Below are 21,325 nucleotides of genomic sequence, written 5' to 3'. Positions count from 1 at the left end.
AGTGCGTTTTACGATGAATTAACAAGGAAATTAAGCTAGTCGTGGTCTGAGTTGTTGTAGGATTCGTTAATTGTTGGTTTTGGTCTTTTTATGGGAGTTGTTGCTAAACAGAAACTATAAAACATCGGCAACACAAGCCAATCAAAGGCACAATAAGCTCCTACAGCATAATTTAGTCTATATTGTCCCTGATTAAAGTGCCATATTTACTCAAAAAAAATAAACTACACATAATTCATACTTACTGTCTGTAGGTGATGATGACAATCAGTATGGCGGGGACACAGCAGATAATGATAATAACTGCCAGAGCCAACAGCGCCCCCTCCGTGTAGCCTACAGTCTGCACAGCTTTCTTCACACTGGTCACCACTTCAGGGGTTCGGATCTCCAGAATCCGTCCACCGGGAGGGAGGAAGGGCTGGAACTCTTTATTGATGTCCAAGAGTTTCCCATCGAGAAACCTTGAGGTGAGAACCGCAGTGATGTAACTGAACAGGTAAGGTCTGTTCATGATATACACATTTTGGAGAGCTGTCATTTTACTTTTCATAGATCTGTTGGCAAAGTTCTTACTTGTAGAGCTCCTGTCTAGAAACGGCCCTATTCGTCAGCGGGTCGATGGCATAAATCATGAGGTCCGACTTGGTGTAGTCTTCCTGCTCCATTCCATTGGCACGGCGATGGGGCCCGATGGTTTCGACGACGACCTTTGCTCCTGGAATCTGCTCCTGGACGTAGCGTTCCAAAATGCTGATGATTCGAAAAAGAATGGGTTTTGATTGATGGGTTCACGCTACTTTAACGATGCCGACATGGCTGACAAAATCTCTTTGGACAAACACATTTTGTTTTCATCCTCTCGGCTAGGATGTGAAATATTGATTTTTGTCCTCACAGAAACTCCTGCTCAGTGCTCACAGCAGGAACTATCCAACTAAGTTGTGTGTGCATGTGTGTGCGAGAGAGCGACTGAGAAAGAAAGTGACGGAGAGAGAAAAGAGGGTAAGTACTTTAAAACATCATTATCAGGTGTGGGCGTGCGTCCATGTAGCGTTTTTCTCAGGCAGAAAAGCATTGCCAGGCCCTGTAAGTAATATCTTGACACAATATGACCTCTCTAACAGCCGTTGTATGATAGACTAGCATCGCTCCTTTGCCTTTAAAAAAAAAAATGTATTTGGGCTAGAACCTTTCTGTAAAATTCTGAGATTTTCAAATAGAAGTGCCGAGAGTGGCCGCACAAATAAGTTGGAAGCGTGTATGTTGGCTTCAACAAACAGATGGTGGGGGAGGACTACAATGGAGCCAACAGGTGGAACATTACAAAAGTCCCCATTTTGGAAATGTATCCTAATAAACGTTAGATTTTCGAGGCTGATTCTGATTTATGATGATATATATATATATATATATATATATACACGTTTGATTCTTGTCATTTAGGGCACATAAAGTACAGCCAGCCTAATGCTATAGATACATTATTAGTATATCATAGAAAAAAAAAAAAAACATTAAGTTTTATGAAGGTTACCTGAGGAGCTGGTCTTTGTTTTTCTCCACATAAGTCGGAGGGACATTTGATACGACCACCTGCATGTCCAGCTGGTTCACCACCGACACCTACACAACAGACAAAAATGCAAAAAAAAACTAAGTTCTGCTTTTAAACTGAGCAGAAAAAAAGCATGCTCAGCTCTAAATCATTTCAGTAGACCTTATCAGATGGAACCTCCACCAGTGAAATACAAGTTTGAATTGAAAAAGATAACATTTCTAATCCAACTACGCTACTAGCGTGTCTCTACTTGAATTTGTTGTCACGTTTTTATCTGCTTCAAGGGCATTCTGGGAGTCACATAAATCACATTGCAATTAAGTTCAATCATGTCATTCAATTTGTGTTAAGGGACGTAAAGAATTTAAGATAAAAGAAATGAATATAAACCTGCCACCGATGTCAAAAATACAAATATACACACCACTATCTCCGCCTTGCTGCTGTGTCCTTGGCCATAGTTGTCTGTAGCAACCACCTCAAACTTAAAATAAAACCGCCTCATGTTGCGGTACATGATCGCCGTCTTCACCACGCCGCTGTATGGTTCGATGATAAAGCCGTTTTTGCTAACTTTAGTGTCTTTACCGGGGGGAGGGGGAATGATCAGCCGGTACATCATAGCACTGTAGTTACCGGTGTCTTTGTCCAGGGCCTGTAAAATGAGGTAAATAAGAATCACTACACAGTCATTATTCCAATCATCATTATTACACCACCACAATATAATCACCATTATCATGAAATGTCATCATTATTGACAAAAACACTGTGATCAAGTCGTCGTTGCCATTATCATAATAATCTATTCTATGTTCTGAGATGATTATCATCATGATAGCGAGTCCTCTGCCTCCTTATCGTTTCATTCCAGGTGTCTGAGCAGCTGATCACGATGCAGCGCCTCCATGTATATTGATTAGTGCAGGACTGATATCCTGTCTCTCTTGTATTTGTCGCTCACCAAAGGCCATATATTAGTCGTTTTTCTCTAGATTTTTTTTTTTCTCCTGGGGAATCCTGCTGTTTGGTTGTGTTGTTTGATGTTGTACTCTGAATCAGCAGCAGGGGGTAAAGTGGAACTATCAAGTCTCGCCCTCATTCATTCACACACACACACACACACACACACACACACGCACACGCACACACACACACACACGCACACATGCAAACCTCACATTCACGTCCAGACACAGACACACTCAGACAGACATTGATTTATTGCCTGGTCTTTACAAGAAGGGCAGGGAGTATAGACTACAGAATCAGCACAGATACACCCACCACATCAAAGGTATTGCTATGATAGCAAGAAACAAAGAAATATTGTTCGTATGGCCAGGGAATAAGAAAATGGAAGCAGGAACGAATAGAAAATATAAAGGATATGGAGGCATACATATAGAAACATGAGGGAATAAGGGAGGACTGACAAAAGAATACATGTACAGATCTATTTTTTGTGTTCTTACTTGCAGAGGTGAGTGGCACAGTTAAGATAACTTTTCAGCAATATATCAATACCTTCAGTGATATAAACTGCAAAGAGTCAGACCTGATTATTTTCTATTGCACTTAGAAAGAGCTGTGTTTAAAATCCACAAGCATACAAATACTAACCAGGCGAAACTGGAGAAGTGACACAATTAATAATTCTGGATGGTGTTGAAACAGCTCCAAAATGAGTACTGAACTGCTTGAAAGCACTCTAATTGCATGAAGTCACAGTTTGATTGCCTTTGCTCTATAATACATGTTGTGTACAACTAAGTAGTCAAATTCCTCCCCATGATGCAAGTTAAAAGACAGAACCTTCAAAAATAGATACATTGACAAAGCACTTTCACAAAGTTAGCAAGAACTGTAAACAAGTCAGTGCTTTTAAAACCATTCCCATCTGGTCTAATGCCTCATTTAAAGCATTTTTACAAGATGACCAACAACAACCTTGAGTGAAAAACGATATCGTCCATGATGTGGTACATTGGGCCTCATGCAGGAAGTGATTTAAGAACACATTTCTTCTTATTTTTGTTCGCATCCACAAAATGTTGTTGTATTAGTACCCACGATTTCTGTGATTCACCAATGTTTTCTTGTTTTTTGCTCTTCTCTTAGCTAAGAGGACATCTTACGAGTGGTCGAAAGCACTCATACCAAGAGAAGAACAAACATCTCATTCTTACAGTCCATGAATTGTTTGTCCAACATAAGGAAACAAACCGTAAAAACACCAGTTATTTTGTGACTTGATTGTCACAGTCCTACTGCTCACTTGGGATCGCCACGATTGAGAATAATATCTACTGCTGTGTGGCGTTTTGTCATTTGGTTAGTCTTCAAACTCATTAATGCATTATTTAAACTGGGCTTCCTGGATTGCATTGTATTGTCTTGCAAGTACCTCAAGAAACACACCTACATCAATGCAGCTGTTTGAATTATTTTTGGTATGAACAGCCACTAAAAGGAAAGCTTGAAACAGTAATTGTAAGGGCAGGGGAAAGTGCTGGGGAAAGAAAGAAAGAAGGGTAAATTCCTCTTATGCATTGGTTGTGGTGGGAGAAGTGACAAACGTATTGGGTAGACACAATGTTTAGAATTGGTTTGAAGAACAGAAGTATCTTTGGAGGTACCCCCGGGTAGGTTTGCCAATGTGAGACTCATCTGCAGTCTGATCAATAGTTGTGTTCTGGCTTCCTCTGACGGACAAAAAGACTAAACTCCTGCACGTACACTCTGAAGGCATGACAGCCCTGCATGAAGCAAGACACACAGATAACAATCAAGCCTGGTATACACACGCACGCACATGCACACAGAACTCATTAAGACAATACATGCTTCAGACAGATGTGATGGAATTAGCTATACTTGAGTAAAACAACTGAGATTAAAAATGCTTCATTTCTCAAACTTTCTTTCCACCTCTTGTCTCACTCACTCTTTCATCTGAATGTTAGCAAATGTGCCGCAAGCATCCATGTCCATCTTTACGCTTACGCCCCCCCACTCCATCTATTCATCCACCCATGAATCATGCATGTCTTCCCTGCTTTCTTCTCTCCGGCCAGTTTGTCTCGCAACGGGATGCCAGTCATCTTTATCTAATCATCAATCCTCTCTCTTCCTTCCAATCTCCAGATCTATCGACTCTGCCTGTGGTGATCGAGACTACTAGCAGGCTATTCGTTTTTCCCATCAGTCTGTTAAAGTATTTAAAGAGTAGACTGTAGAGCAGGTTACTGTACACCAGCTCCAGCCTTGACATGGAAAAAAATCCATATGCAAAACCACCACCCTCGGTTGTTTGCAACAGAGGAATAATAATCTGATAAACCAGATTTAGAGAAAAGCACATTTTCTACGCTTGTGAAAGTGTGATTTGGAATACGTCTTTGTTGCATGCTCTCCCTTATTCTCTCATCTTCCCTGTCACTCTCACTGTGTATGATCTAATGCAGCAGGAATATCTAAAAATGCTCTTAAAAACTGTAATAAAATATTAAAGCACATACTCTCCTGCCAGAGACCCTGCCCGAGTCTCTTGTGGCATCCAGGCTCATTAAAACATATTGCGGCTTCTCAGATAGAGGCTGAGAGCTCTGTGACCCATTTTGGGTCCTAAAAGGCATTTTAATAATACGAGAGTCGCTTGAGTTGTTTACAGTGATATGAAATTCTCCGGAGTTTGGTAAAAAAAAGAAAGAAAGGGAAACAAAGAGATGTATCAATTCAGAGAGAGATAGAGGGAGATGTTTGAGGAAGAGAGACAGAGAAACATTTTACCAGTTAATCCTGTTACTTGCTGGATTGAATATTATCTTCATTCAATTAAACAACACAAACACAAGCACACAAATCTACACAAGCATTGTATGCACTTTCAAACTGGGCAAAACTGAATTTGGGTGGCAGCTGTCAAGGCTACTTTTGTGTCCAAGTCACAATATTTTTCGTTTCACATTCGGTATTTTAAGCCAGACCTGGTTACACAAGAGGGGACAAGTAAAAGGGACTTCATGGAATACAAAGCAATCCATGCAACAATACAACAAACAGAAGCCTTTACAGTTGTAAATGTAGAATATTTACAGCATTGCTCTGACTTTGTCGCTCCAAACTAAGAAACATCAAGCTCAGCAGAGCAGGGAGTGTGTGGACACCGACACCACAGGTGGATGGTGGAGCTTTTGAAATACTATGCGAACAGCAGTAGTGACAGCAAGCAACAGCATAGCTTTCAGGTGAGCGCTGTTGCAGCAGGCAGGCAGCAGTGAGCAGAGCACTGACAGCTTAAGTACACCACCATGATTAAAATGTGTTGGAGTGAGAGGAGCGTGCCATGTGAATGAAGCGGTGACTCAAGTTGGGCTGCGCAGACTTTGCTTCATTAACTACATTAAATTGTTTCGAGTTCCTATATTTCATCAACCCCGTTATCTGCTGTATATGAATGTGTCTGTATGTCTGTACCTGTATTTGCAAGACGGAGGTGAACGTTTTAGCGTCTTCTGCGACCCCTCCAATGTAAAGAGATCGGGTAAAAACCGGCGGGTGGTCGTTCTCATCCTGGATGTCGATTACCACCTTAGCTGTGTTGGCTAGGACACACACACACACACACACACACACACACACACACACACACACACACACACACACACACACATAGTGACACATTTTAGAATTTGGCATTACAAAAAGAAGAGCACATTTACTATTTGGGACAAAAAGTAAACAATAGATTGCAAGAGATGAATTGACAAGGACAAACACAGTCATTGATGTAAATCACCCACAACCAGTGTGTGACCCCTTGATTGACACTTAGGAACCTCCTGAAAGCCTCAACAGCAGAATTTTCTTTTTTTGGAAAGGAAATTAAAAAATATATATGATTTGTAACTTGCAATTGTCACTAAAAATATAATGTCCAGCAGTATCGATTATTCAAATTTCAAAACATTTATGCACAAAAATGAATACAGAAAAATATTGTTGTGGTGTCCATATTGTTTCAGGTAAGGCCTTCTTCAATGGTAGGCACTGTTGTAAATGGCCCGCAATGCAAATATGTAGTTTGGAAAACATTAACTTTTCTGTGCAACCTGAAAAGCAGTGGATTTTCTTTTCTGCTTCGACGTCATGCTTACTACACTCCAAATATGGACTCAGTATGCATCAAGCCTGGGTAATGTGTCAAAGAGAAAGCAAAGATCATTACTTGTGGTCCATTCTTTTTAAGGTATGACAGAATATGTTTCGACCAACTGCCAGTTTTCGGCCTTCTGTTCTGAACCTCTGCCACATATTGGCAAGAAAAGCCACATCACTCGTTTCGACCTGCAGATGCAGACATGCCATCTTTAGGAAGGCCAAGTCACAGCTCCTGTTTCGCCTGCAGATGCCACAAGTATTACAATGGCGGCAGCTTTTCATTTCTCTGCTTGTGGGTGATGAAATAGACGCGTCTACACAACATGTTATGTTGGTGCTGCTGTTGCTTTCCTCGTCTATAGTTGGTATAGTTTGGCAAGTGTAAAACTGGTCTGACAAGGATTAAGCATCCTCTCCCAGTAGAATATCTGCAGCCAAAGTTACAACCCATTTCTATGAAGATATGCAGGGGAAGAGTAAACACTGAAAACCTGGTTTCAGATATCAAGCATTTATCACAACATTAACTTAATAAGCAACAGTGAAAGTTAAAAAAAAAAAACATCCTTAGGCAAGAATATTTGAGGAATGACTGAAGCATTGTTAACTTCCAGAGCTGATGAAAGACCCGCTCTGAACCATTGGATCATATTTTTGAGATATATACGCTACAAGAATCTTTACTGGTCATGACCAGTGACAATATTACAATATTATCACTTTCCAAGTCAAAAGTCAATGCCAAGATTCAAAATCAAATTTTGCATCAATTAAACTGTAAGAGGTATTTTGAAATACACACACAAACTGCATTTAAATGACCAAAAACAGGTTAAAAACTATTGTAATTTGATTCACAGTCAGTCTTATCTGGCCAAAAACAAGGAATTGTGAATCACACCCACGTAAAACTGCAATACTATACATCAACCAAACTCTGTAAAATGGTGAATCATGTGTCTGAAGCAAAGAACAAATCCCAGAATTGTGAACTGCTCAAGTGTTACTCTACGAAAGAAAAGAAAAAACTTAAGCACGTAAACAAAAACGTAGATAAACAAGCAGATGCAAACATTGCTCTGCTTATCTAGAAGAGCCATTGAGACACCAAACCAAAATGTCTACTTAGGATTCCAGCCTTCACTTGAATTAGAAAACCCGATTAACACATTGTTAGAATCGTATTGATTTTTGCCTGATTAAAACGCGTGCTAAAAATAATTGGAAGAGATTTTCTCATGACTACAATGATTTGTAGTTTTAATCCCTGCAGTGTGCTTCAATTCAAATAGTTGGATGAAATGACAATAGCATGTGGTAAACAACATAATTAAAGAGAAAAGGGGAAACCCGGCGAGCTGAGCATCAATTAAAAAGAATGCAGATATGCTTCGAAAATAAGAAAGAAAAGAATACCAGCAGAAAAGGTCAGAGACAAGAGACGGGAAATAATAACGAGGGCAAAGAGCAAAAGACTAATCAGAGTCATTCTGTGCCAATGTTCAAGTACCGTATTTTCAGCACTATAAAGCGCACCGGATTATAAGGCGCACCTTCAATGAATGGCCTATTTTAGAACTGTTTTTATATATAGGGCGCACCGGATTATAAGGCGCATAGAATAGAATAGCGTCGTAAGCGTGTCTCTTGAAAGGTGCCATTTTGGGGTCTTTATACACACAAGTGGTGTTGGACTAGGAGTAAGCACAGTACCGGTGTTTACCGCGGTGCGGCTTTGTAGTTTACCAGTCGTACTGAAACATTTTGACAGAGCGCCGTGTACAACCAGTATGGATCAACCAATTAACCAATTGATCCATATATAAGGCGCTCCGGATTACAAGGCGCACTGTCGTTTTTTGAGAAAATTAAAGGCTTTTAAGTGCGCCTTATAGTGCGGAAAATACGGTATCTGGGGAAAAGTTGTGGCTTTACAGATGCAATCCACAATCTTCCAAACGGCACACCAGCTTCATTTGTTCACTTTGATCACAGTGCAAACATGTTTGATATCCGAGAGATGAATTCTGAACAGGTACATAATTGAATATCGGCAAGACCTGTGAGGCACACATTTAAAAGGAGGAGGAAAGGCAAGCATTTTAAAACAGCAACAGTGAAGACAGCAAGCTGCTGTAGCCTACAGGTTTAATAGACACCTGGGAGAGAGGAAAAGGCTCACTGAAAGGTAACGACAGCAGCAGAGGCCCAATATAACATGTCTTCCAAGACGTAACTGTATAGACAAGGTGAAGAGTTGAGGAGAACTTGTACAAGCAAGAAGTAGAGAGAGCTTCAGAGAGAATGAGAGCATGAATGACGGAGTGGGAGAGAGAGACATGTGCAAGAGACAAGGCTAAAGCCTGTGGCACGTTCATCGTGACAATGTCCCGTAGTAGTTAACGCATTGTTATTTTTTAATCCTTTAGCGTACGTGTGTGTATAATTACAGGGAAAAAGTCAGTAAAATCTGCCGTGATGCAATCCTGTGTGAGAAGTTAGTCCTGTAATCTTAGAGGGAGTTCATAAACATAACCACGCACTTACTCTTAGAGGGAACTCGGACGTTCGAGGACCCGACTCTCATGGAGTCTGCTTCTACCTTGAGAACATAAGAGGAGTTGGCCTCATAGTCCAGGGGCTTGGCTGTAGAAATCACTCCTGTTGTTTCATTTAAGGCGAACACACCTGGAGAGACAAGAGAGAGAAAGAATGACAGCAAGAGTCGGATGAAAGAAACAGAGAGCAGAAGAGAGGAGAGAGGTCAAAAAGGGAGGCAGATGATTTTCTTTTTTACTTTCTTTAATAGCGTATCGTTTTACAGAGTGAAAAGGAGGTGATCAAACAAGAAGCTTCAGCAAAGAACAAGCAAATTTAACTGAAACCTTTTAGTCCTACAGGCTGCTTTAAGACCCCGGTCAGACAGAGCAGAGACAGAGCTGTGCCTCGCGTTTTTGCAGGAGCGCCTGAGACCTCGAGTTGAAAAAACTTCAACTCATATCAGAAAAGTACCCAATATCATTTTTTGTTTTGTTTTTTCCCCCTTGTCCAATCGAATGAATTGAGAGTCGGGCAATCTGAGGCGGCACCGACAACAAGTGTGTTTTGTTAAGCTAACGTTTGCTCACCTTCAACGTCGACCAAGGCAAAGCTGCAAGACATATCTGAACAAATTGTAGCGGCAACTACTTTTCTTTTTACACTTAGGTTTAATGTTAAGCAACTAAATAGCTGTTAGCAAACATCCTTTTTACCCTTTTGTTGTTAGAGGAGCAATACAGAAGCTAAGACAGGTGGTTCTGTGCTCGCCCAACAACAATAATACAATAAAATACCCAAGTCAAAAGGCAGCGTGCCTTGTGTTTTGCAGGTTTCATAATCGGATAAAAAAAACAAGCTAAAGCTGCAAAGTTATGGCTACAAAAACATTCATGCTATCCATAAACGTCTACTAACACATGCATGACCCTCACACGTACACCACTTAATTGTATAAGTGAAACCAACCACTTTATTGGCGCCACACACAAGAAGTGAATCCAGCCAACTCCACGACTGAGACCCACACGGGGCACTACTCCAAGTACGCTCACCTCCCTGGTTGCCTTCGATGATGGAGTAGATGATAGTTTGATTGACAGCGGCCGCCATGATGTTTCCCACCGGGGTTCCGACAGCAGCCTCCTCGCTCACTCGTGGAAACCTGGGAATGGATCAGTCAATCAACATCAACTGATATGAGAATGAATTATGTATGTGGAGACTGTGGGCCCACTTGCTCTCAAGGATCAAACTGTAATTCTGCAAGTTATATACAACTGAGAGATGTATCTGCCAAACGCATCCACATTTTTTACTTCATGCCGACAGCTCTCTGTACCGCGACTTTATCCAAAAGATAGTGCATGTAAGCACTAGTGTGTGTAAACACTATCTTTTGGAGCTACTGAGCTACTTAGGCCATGGCTACACTTGTCTTTTCAATGTGACTCCTGTGATCAAATGCGCCAGAACTCATCGGTGTCCGCATAAACAGTAGATAGACATAATTCAATTCCTATAAATTATTCACAGTTTAAACCCCCCATTATTTTAGCTGCTTAATCTTCCTTCCTGCAGTATTCGTAAACCTGTTTTTTATTGAAGAATAGCTGCTAACAAAGCTACGCTAATTTGGTGATGAACACATTTCCCTTAACATTTTTCACAATAAGTTCCCTGTTATATTGTTGTTTATTTTGAAGCAACAAAATCAGGAAATGTTGGGTTTTATCAGCAGTAACTAAACAGGACTCAGACAGCAGGTCTCAGCTGTGCTCCAGCGCCAGTTATCCTCCTTTCTTCCATTTGTTCTCCTAGGGAGAGGAACTCCCGTGTGAGGGGGAGATGATGGGAGCCCTATGTTTGATAAATTGTCCATATTGTGCCCACATGCTGACCACATCTGTCTCGAACTCAACGCGAGCCTGGCCACCTCGGCATGTGGTCTGGCTGATCGGATCCCAATGGGTGCCAGGACCGATCTGTGAGCGTACAGACTTGACAGTCAATGCATCCTGGAATGACCTGAGTCAATTGGCTGGCTGAAAGGTACTAAATCATTTCATAAATAGGGCATTTGCATTGGGGAAAAAATAAATAAATAATTGTTTAAGTTGCAGCAACTGTCAATCTGTCAATTGTTCATTGCCAGAAAATGGTGAATATAGCCCACCATCATTTCAAATAGCATTTAACATTGACATATAACATTCTGTTTACCGAGGAAGCAGAAAAGCTTGACTGATTTGTGAAGCTGAAACCTGATGAAAGTATTTGTGCTTGATAGAAAAATGTAAAAGTTTTTGTTGATTAGAATAATAGTCACTGGTACATTTTCTGTTGATCAACTAGTGGATTAAGTTATTGTTCTAAAACATACACAGTCCCCTGCATGGTCCTTTAATTAAGGTTGTTATGGTGTACATTGTGTTTCGATAAATCTTGGTCTGATCCAGTACATTTGTAAACAGCGTGTCTGACAGGCCCTATTAGTGGCCTGAGCCAGGCAGTGAAATTACAAAAGCTTTCAGAGAGATCACAGGCACGGTCTTGTTTTTGTCCACCTGCCCTCATTGCATGTGGCGGGCACTTTTTCCCCGCTTACAACCTTGACAGATTTTCTCAGAATCTGGCAACTCTCAAATTTCGCAGCAGATTTCGCTCCATTAAATAAACCCAGTACAGTCATTAGGCCAACCGTCACAGCTGGCTAAACATTAGAACATGGGCTACCAACTGGCTAAGCTATCGAGTAATCACTACGTGATGAATGGGACTGACAGGGGAGCTACGGGGGGGGGGGGGGGAGAGTGGGTGTTTGTGTAGATGTTAACTAACTGAAGGCCCTTTTCACAGCAGACAAACATGCGCCGCATTTAACTCTGTCGATAAACAATATTCTTGATATTGTATATCTATATGTTTTTTTAAACTGACACCGACATTAATGAATTAAATAAATAGAATGTTCTCATTCACACGCCTATAGTTAGTATGTATCCTCCTACTTGTTTACTACTAAAATTAAAATGTCCCTCTTAAACCCACTACATTGATGTCAACCTACAGCTCTCCTCCTGCATCCGTATCTCCTCTTTCCTCCATCTCCCCCCTCCTCCCTCTCTCTCGCTCAGGCTGCTGCTTCCAGCTAACATCCCAGCAGACTTCAGCTACAATTGTTATCCATCCTTCCCTCGCAACAATGGCTGTTTGACAGAGGTGAAGGAGCACAATTGAGAGTATGCCCCCCCCACCACACACACACACACACACACACACACACACATACCCGTAAGCTGATACACTTGCCTACCATACAATACAATGATACCAACGCACGCAACAACTGGATGGGTCAAAACGCATTTAAGGGCATAAAGATGCACACAAGTCTCCATTCACATGTATAGTGCATTGCCTAGTACAGATAAACAGACACACCTGCACACACACAGCTCATTATCAAGCCCTTATCTCCCCTCCTGTGCTCTCTAATCATTGCTGTCCTAACTACAGCAAGCTGGGCTGATGCTGATAACAGAAACACACGCATGCGCACAAACTGTGTACTGCTTTACTTGTGGGGACGTTGTATTGGCTTTCATTCATTCCCTGGAGGCTTACTCAAACTGTAATGTAATAATTCAGACAAGAACCCGAAAAGATGTGGTCTTAACCGTAAAATGAAAGATTTAACTTCTGGTGACTTTTTGAGACAGTGTGAAGAGATTTTTGTCTACACATCGTGATTGATGAACAGCACGCGCACACGCACACACACACACACACACACACACACACTAGAAGCACATAATCAAACTGAATGTAGGCTATAGGACATAAACCTTAACAGAGCTGTGAGAGTGTTCAGTGTTTCAGCAGTGTCAAGGGAAAGACAGAATTATGAGGATAGTGATAGATGTTTGCAATGATACCCTCCCCTCCCATCCCCTGTGTGTCTTTCTCTCATAGCCACTGCCATTTGTTCGTCTCACTCATTGTTCTCACGCTTTTTAGCTTGTCTCTTTCAGATATGTATGATGCATCTTCTTCCCTTCTTGTCATTATTCCCTTCCAGCTCCGCTTCTTTTTTATTTCCCCCTCCGTCTACTGAAAGTCTGGCTCTGCCATTTCTTTTAAATTATTTGTCTGTGTCTCTGTGTCCACACCAAATTACAATATCCTCTATACCAAGCAGCGCTTTGATTCTATCGGATTCTGGCAATGCATTCTCACGGGAGCTGTTTTTTTTATTTCCACATGACAGTCATGTTTGATCTACTGTATGACGTACTGTACTCGGCGTGGGAGGCCATGCCTGGAAGACAGGAACGCAAACTAAAGTCGGTCAAGTCTTATTAGCCAACATTTGTATCTTTATCTAAGCTGTTTATATGCTGTATAATTTGATTAACCTTGGAGGTAGCATCAACACACACTATATGTTTTAGTCACCAAAATGTGCAACACACTTTACAGTTTACCTGGCACAATGTTGCACACTGAACGTAAAGATGAAAGCCACTTCTGTTGGTGATTTATGTATGTTTACAGATGAGTTTGTAATGGCTGTTTTGTCTAATGGGAGGATTAGCCAACGATAACTGGTCCAACACAAAATTATACCTTGTTGGTTGGTTATATAGAACCAGAATCTGACAACTCATGTATTGGACTCATGATCATGGAAATCATGGAGGTTTCCTACTAGCCTTTTATATGGACTTTCTCTGGTACATTTTTCTAATTTATGTCACCAATTTGGAGTGTATGTACTGTATATCTCCCATAGACAGTTTCTCTTCTCTTCTCTCAACTGCTTTGATGCCCGCAAGGTAGGACCTTTCAAGTCTGGTATGCAAAAGTCTGATATCCACTAAGACCGCTGTGCTCTTTTGCTTGGAATAAGTTAAAATAATCACAGCGGTCAGCGGCCTGAGCTAGCAGCACTGCCTACTACATGAGCACCAACCTAAAATGACAACACACTGTTCATTCCCTTCCCTCCCTTCCCAGAGGATTACTAATTGACTGTAGGATTTTGTCATTAGGAGACTGTTGAGTGAAGGGTCTTAACTGCCTGCAGTAATAACCTTTAGGTACTGGCTGGAGTTCTGTAGGTCTTCTCCTGCTGTGGCCATTTTTCAGAACTGAAAGGCAATTTTCAGTTCACATGTCCATACATTTTCAAGAGCTTAGAGAGGCATGCTGGTTGAAATCCCAACAGTTTTCTGATAAGGCAGGTGTTGCAATTTTACAACATCAGACTCTTTGAAATTAGGTTTTCCAAACTGTTGCTTCTTGGTCTTTTGGGAACATCAGCTCAGAAGGCCGTAGTTAAAACGTTGTGGTACTGCGCCAAAATTGGTGCTTCGATTACAGATGCCAGGGCTCTGTTTATTATTTCTGCTCGGCAGTGTTTGAATAATCAAAATTCATTTTCTGTACCTTCTGGCACTTTCCTTCTCTCTCTAAACCCACATTGCTCTCCATCCTGCTGCACTGGTTCACACACGACCTCCTCAATTTGTGTCACTCCTTCTTTCTGTCAATCCTTCCTCTCAGAGATACACACTGATGTAAAGACCAAACTGATTCTCTCTTTTCTTTGTTCAGCCATCAAGTGTCTCAGCTATTTTTTTTTTCTCTTTTCATGGCCCTCTTCTCACCTTTTTGCTTTACAGTCTTGTCATAATTGTCAACAGACAGTCAAATTGGTTAGCATCTCTCAAAGAGTCGGAACTTGAGTGGAGCACTGTTGACGTACTAATACATAAAACATAATGCGAAACAGAGCAGGGAGAGAAAAAGAACCAGCAGTATTTACAAGGGCTTTTGAGAAGAGGAGGGACTCAAGAGGGAAGGTGATATATAGAGACGAAGAAACAAGAAAAAGAAGAGAAAAGGGTATTATACAGTGGAAGAGAATGAAGAAAGAGAATATGTTTGTGTAGATTTGAGTGTTTGAGTTAAAATGCCAATCTAAAAAAAATGGTGATGTTGAGTCTGTGTGCAAATACGCTGTGAAGAGAAAATGCATCGAACAAAACTTCTGTAATAATATGTCTGCGAGTGTGTCTGTAGACTGATGCATCTCCCCCTCACAGTCACAACCATGCTCACGTGCACTGACATGTGCGGTACAATTATATTTGGAACTAGAGACTCAAGTCCAATAAAAAAAACCTGGCTTTTGCATTTCTGTTGAATTGGTCATATTGGAAAGAATAACGAGGACTGAGGTTGAAACTTTTATCCAACTGAATTCAAATGGTAATTAAAAAGTGTGAGAAAGGACGATGATTCTGACACCATAGTGTTGTGCACCAAACCACGTGTGGGTGGACTTTGCTGAAACTTTACATGCTGTAAGTGGAAAAAGAGAATAATTTGTAATTTATTAAAGTCATGATAAAAATATGTGAGAGTGTTTTCTCATTTCTTCAGGATAACAAAGGTTGTTACAGGCAACTGTTACAAAAATGATTCAAATGAGAGCGTTTGATCCAGACTCAGCTTTAATCCACCTGTGAGTGCTGGTGTGTGTCATTTTGTACTGTGAGACGTTTTACTCAAACATTTGTTGGTGTGTGTGTGTGTGTGGCTGTAATTTCTCGCCTGTGTGTGAGAGCGAGAGAGTGAAGAGACGTCGGGAGAGGGTCACGATTTCTGCCCGTTATCAATAAAACCAAGTCTATTCTTGGAACCGCGCCATCAATCATCCTGGAGCAATTTCTTATCAGGCGCTTGACAGCCCACGTAAGAGTAAAAAACGAATCACTAAAAATATATTGAAAACATGTTCAAAAAAAAGATAATTATTTAAATAGATACTGTTAATTAAGAGATACTCAAAACGGACCGGTTTGGCATTGATAAGTTATTAGTTTAACTAAACTCTGTGAGGTAAATTTGCTCTTACCATAGACCTACTCCAATGTGGGTGTCAAAGCCACATAACCCGTTTCTACAGGCGTTAGAGAGAGTAGTGAGCTAACCGGGAGGAGATGAGGAAGGCTGAATCTGCCCAACTGCGCTAACCCTCCTTTTTCAACTTTTCAAGTTCCACATGCGACCCTCTGGCATTGCTCGAGGGTCACGCACACCTGCAGACACAGTTGCATGATGCATTCAGGCTATAACTCTGTTTCTCAACCCTGACAGTGGAGGTTTTATTATTTAAGAAGTTGTTACATTACATTTTTTCGATTGTATGCATTACGTTTTTTATGCTTTCATTGGCTGAAATGAGCCTTTCAATGACTCACTGAATGACTACTGACATGTTAGTCCATCAAGCTCGTGGAATATCCCATCTGTCCATCTATGTCTCAGCGCTTCTCGATTCCAGTCTTTACCTGCTTGTCTACTTGTTTGTTTCAATCTGCTTCAATATGTCAGCCTGTCAGCTCATCTGCCACTTTAAAGACTTTCCTTGCCTATGTGTAGATCTGTCTGTGTGGGCATGTTGTCTGCCTTACTGCTCGTCTACCAACTACACTTGTTTTTTCTCTCGTTTCTTCTCCCCTCAGACTTTTACTTCAATTGCTCTCGTGCCCCCTCCCTCTTTAGCTTTCCTTTCTCCCTCTCCTTTCTTTTCACTTTCATTCTCAAATGTTCACTCCATATCCCAGAACTGCTTCTCTCCACTATCCTCTCCCAACATATTCCTCTATCTGTCCTTCTTTCTCTTTTTTTCAGTCTTCCCCGTTAAACCCCCCCCCCCACTCTCTCTTCCATACCTCACCCCTCTTTCTCGCTGCCTCCCAGCTGCAATCGTATAAATAACAACATCATGGTTGTTTGGCATTTGTTGCCATAGTCGTAATATCGCCAGGAGCACTCTATGTGCACTTGTTTGTAAGCACCAACAAAACAAGGTAACCTTCAACTGTATCATTTATAGACATATACTGGATTTATAGAGCCACACATCGGATGAGCTTGTTTTGAAATGCATTAAGGGCGGACGCGTTTACCTCATAGTTAAAGTGTGGACGGGCCTCTTGGATTTTATTCCTAATGGTAGAAGTGAATTAGAAATATAGTGGATGAAACATGCAGACGACATTATATACAGACAGCAAAACAGGAAGGAAGCAAAAAAAGAGGTGAAAAGAGGAATACAAATATTTTCAACAAAGACCAAAGGAGAAAACTTATCATGTCTGAGAGTAGTATCATTTCAGAACACCGTTCCTTTAGCTGTAACTGATTTTCTTTCACAAATGTGTGTTGTGTATTGTCTATTATCACATACAGTCTCCATGGACTCTACAGGCTCACATGAACAGTTCCTGAACTGGCTAAAACTCTCTACAAGTCTACAAGTATATCTTACAAAGTACAGGTAACAATCCCTGTGACGGGAAATTCAAAGACTTAATTAGAGTTGTCGTTTTTCGTTTTGAAGAACAGGAGTATCAAAAAGGGGCAAACATAAAAAAGAGGAATAAATGTTTGAACTGTCGTCCAAAGGAGAATACTTGTTTAGAGCACTTTGAATTCACTTTGTGTTGAACTAAAACCTATACGAACGATGCTATACATATCAAGATTGACTGATGCATTGATTTATTGATTGGTGTTTCAGAAAAGCCCGACTTCAAATGCTTGGCACAAATCTGAAAATGTACAATAGCAATTTCACACATTTTTTCTTTTCACATTTGCTTCATCCAATTCCAAACCTTCAGTAAATGTAAATGATTAGATCCATAATGCAGTATATTTAACAGCTGCGTGCATCATGTGAAAGAAGTGTTGCCTTTAGGAGAGGCAGACAAAACTATTCCGTCTTTTCCAGAGTGCCAGATTAAATATTTGCTCTTCTCATCAAAGCTGAATATTATCTAATATTCTCCCTACTTGAGTTTAACTTCATGGCAGACAAATGGACTTGTCTTTCAAAAGGACAATTGACAGTTCTGTCTTTGTAGTCCAGCTGGCTGGTAGTGATAGAATCTGTGACCTCCTGCCTGTGAGTCTTGAAACAGAGCGTGTACTGCATCAGTGCTGAGAACCTGATAGATACAGTAGAAGCTGCTTTATCTAAATCCATCGCCACGGTGAACTGTTTTATCTCTGTCGTCGTAATGACGCAAGACAAAGCAACATATTGCCATCTTTGATCACACAATTTCTTGATGGAAAAAAAAGCTTTGATGTTTAGAAGATGTTCTCACAACTCTCTAATTATATTCATTAACAAATGAACAGGCTATGGGGCATTTTGATAGCGTGGGGGAGGGGGGGGGACCTATACTGGCATTAACAGATACTCATACACACACACACACACACACACACACAAAGCAGACACATACGTGCTCACATGCATACACAAGCAAGAGAAGTAGAGGGAGGACTTTCAATACTCTTTGAGAAGGCAATATTTTCTTTCTATTCACTTAACCTCATGCTGATAATTGCCACTGGGTGCTGATAACTATTCATGCGCATGTGATACTGACTGCATACTAATTCTGCAGGTGCAAGAATGGTCCTACAGTGAGAGAAACACAGAGAGAGAGAGAGACAGAGAGAGAGAGAGAGAGAGAGAGAGAGAGAGCGAGGGAGACATCCTGCTCTACACACAGTTGCTACAATAATTTAGCAAACCCCCTCATCAGCTTGTTCACTGTTTTACTAGCTGAGACACCCACAGAGGGGAAATGCACAAACAGCAGGTCCCAGTGCCAAAGCTTAAGTCCTAGTGCACTGTGTGTGTGCGCGCGCGTGTGCAAAAGTGCATCTTTGTGTGCTTGTGCATCTGTATCTCTTTCTCTTTCTCTCTTTCTTTGACAGCCTCTCACAATATTGGTTGGTTGGTCTGGCCATCAGGACTAAGGAAAGTTCTCCTCATGAGGATAGCTGGGTCAGTGGGGGCTTCCATCAACAAATGTTATTGAATGTCCAAGTTTTGCGGTTGAATGGCCATCCTCCTCTCCTCTATTGAAGCCTGAACTGCATATAGAATTTCACATCTCATGGCTTCATGTTTTTCTACGTGACACTGTCAGTTTGCTATCTTCTATCTCTGATACCCTCAGATAAGACTGACAGGATTTTATTGTGCATATATTGTCCTTAGGTTAACCTACAGTAAATTGAGCACAGAGTGGGTTTTACCTAACATGCCCTTTATACTGTAAATAAAGCCACAGACAAGGTGCTTTTCAAAGTTTAGGCGTGTGCAGATAACTAATTTTGGATCCATAAAGCCATTTGTAATTTTATATAATCTGTTGTTGTGATGAACGTTAAATGTTCACAGCCTTTAACAGATCCCTTGATTCCGTCACTCTTTTAATTAAAGGAATTAATATTACAAATTCTGCCTTACCCATGGGTAGAAGTCTGTCTGTTGAAACCATACAAAATCATTAAAGAGCATTAGTAAGCTCCTAAAACCACACTACAATTAGCTCTGATTCAATAAAGCTGGGATAATTAATTGAAAGCTGTACATACACTGTGCTTTTAGTGACGACAACATGGAATTAGAAGAACAAAAAAAAAAACACAATTTCTCATACACACGCAAACACAAAAATACAGGCACAGAAATGTAAAATATAAGGCACACATGCAGGCAGAGAGACATGCAAAACACACAGAAAGGGACATCCACAGTGCACAAAAATGTGTTGATTAAAGGGAAACGTTGCAGATTTTCAACCAGCTTTGTATCACTACAATGCGGGCATGCAAATGAACAATTTGCAACCTCCCTCCACGCTGCCAGCACCAAGAACCTACCGCTCACCCGCCGGCAAAAATCAGCCAGAAGACGTAAAATGTCTAATTTCTCCCCGTCTGCAAATATGCAGGAAGCTCTGGGAGCCGGAAACACAGAGGGAATCCAAACATCGTCCATTTGCACAAACCAACCACATTGCAACGACACAAAGCCAGTTGAAGATCGACTAAGTTTCCCTTTAACAAATACAATAAAATACAAATACACACATATTCTACAACCTGCACATATATACAGGCAGGCACACACACACTCTTTTAGCTTGAAGCTATGTTACATATTCATAAATGCAGTATTATATGGCTGGCTGACATATCTCTTTCTTGCCTCTAACCCTGTTCCTAAAAATAGAGGGGAGCTTTAGTGTGCTCTGTGTGAAAGACAAACCTTGAAATGTTGTCAGTAATAGTGGGATAATACTGTATTTCTGTATTGACACTGAAGTTGCAATTACTCCAAAACAAGCTCATTGTCTTAGAACTTATGATGCTCAGGTGTTTCAAAAAAGAAAGATGCAAACTGAAATTTAAGTAAAGACACATTTCTCCTATGACGTCCACTAAAAAGCTGGGTGAGTCTTGTATATGAAAGTGAGTTACATCACAGTAAATGCCTAACCACATACTCTCCGCATACAATTGTGAAATGCTCTGACTTGTGATGAAGGTAGACGAGAGGAGAGAAACAGGAAGAACTTAAACAAAAAAAGTAACCAAAACCTGCGAGCGGAAATAAAAGAATGACACAAAACTAATGCTATCCCTCTAACAAACAAACAAGCCGTCACAAAAAGCTCATTTTGTTTTGAGCAGGAAACAGGGTACAACTATTCAGTCAATCAGCCATTTTGAAAAATATGGAAAAATATGATGTTTCATCCTCTCCTGCAATTTACATCTCAGTCTGATGACTTGGATATTGTGCCTGACAGATGACATAACAAGCAGGCAAATGGAAGGAAACCAATTGTTTCCCTCTGTCACTGTTGGGGACAAATAGATGTAGAGAGGGGCTGATAATAACAAGGGTGGCAGGAGGAACATGAATCGAGACAGGAAATTAGAAGCTAGTGGGATGCGGAAAAAACACATCAGGATAAAGAATGCCAGAAAGAGTAAATAACAACAAAGTTCATGTATTTAGTGAAAGATAAAGAAATGAGAGCTAATAGCTGTAGATTATAGGCCAATTTCACACACACACCCTCTGTCTATCCAGCCAATCACAGAACAGAAAACCTGAGGTGAACCAATGACCTCATGAAAGCAGCACCAACTGGAAGAGTTATAATGATGACT

The 21,325-nt window shown here is 40.8% G+C and overlaps 1 protein-coding gene across 1 annotated transcript in view; it reads right to left on the bottom strand.

The window, feature by feature from the left end:
- Window positions 1-241: 241 nt before the first annotated feature.
- The window catches only part of LOC142951876 (protocadherin-15-like), an 87,105-nt gene continuing 66,021 nt past the window's right edge, over window positions 242-21,325 (bottom strand). Inside the window, exons 26-32 of the mRNA XM_076093732.1 lie at window positions 10,318-10,427; window positions 9,272-9,412; window positions 6,041-6,168; window positions 1,986-2,216; window positions 1,538-1,626; window positions 577-753; window positions 242-464 (exon numbers count right to left, since the gene is read on the bottom strand). Of these exons, the coding sequence (XP_075949847.1) occupies window positions 242-464; window positions 577-753; window positions 1,538-1,626; window positions 1,986-2,216; window positions 6,041-6,168; window positions 9,272-9,412; window positions 10,318-10,427 (1,099 nt within the window). The remainder of the gene's footprint in view (window positions 465-576; window positions 754-1,537; window positions 1,627-1,985; window positions 2,217-6,040; window positions 6,169-9,271; window positions 9,413-10,317; window positions 10,428-21,325) is intronic.

This window comes from Anarhichas minor, unplaced genomic scaffold (assembly GCF_050575085.1).
Source record: "Anarhichas minor isolate MPS153535 unplaced genomic scaffold, ASM5057508v1 ptg000017l, whole genome shotgun sequence".
NCBI lineage: Eukaryota > Metazoa > Chordata > Actinopteri > Perciformes > Anarhichadidae > Anarhichas > Anarhichas minor.
This window is presented reverse-complemented; position numbering and strand designations above follow the sequence as displayed.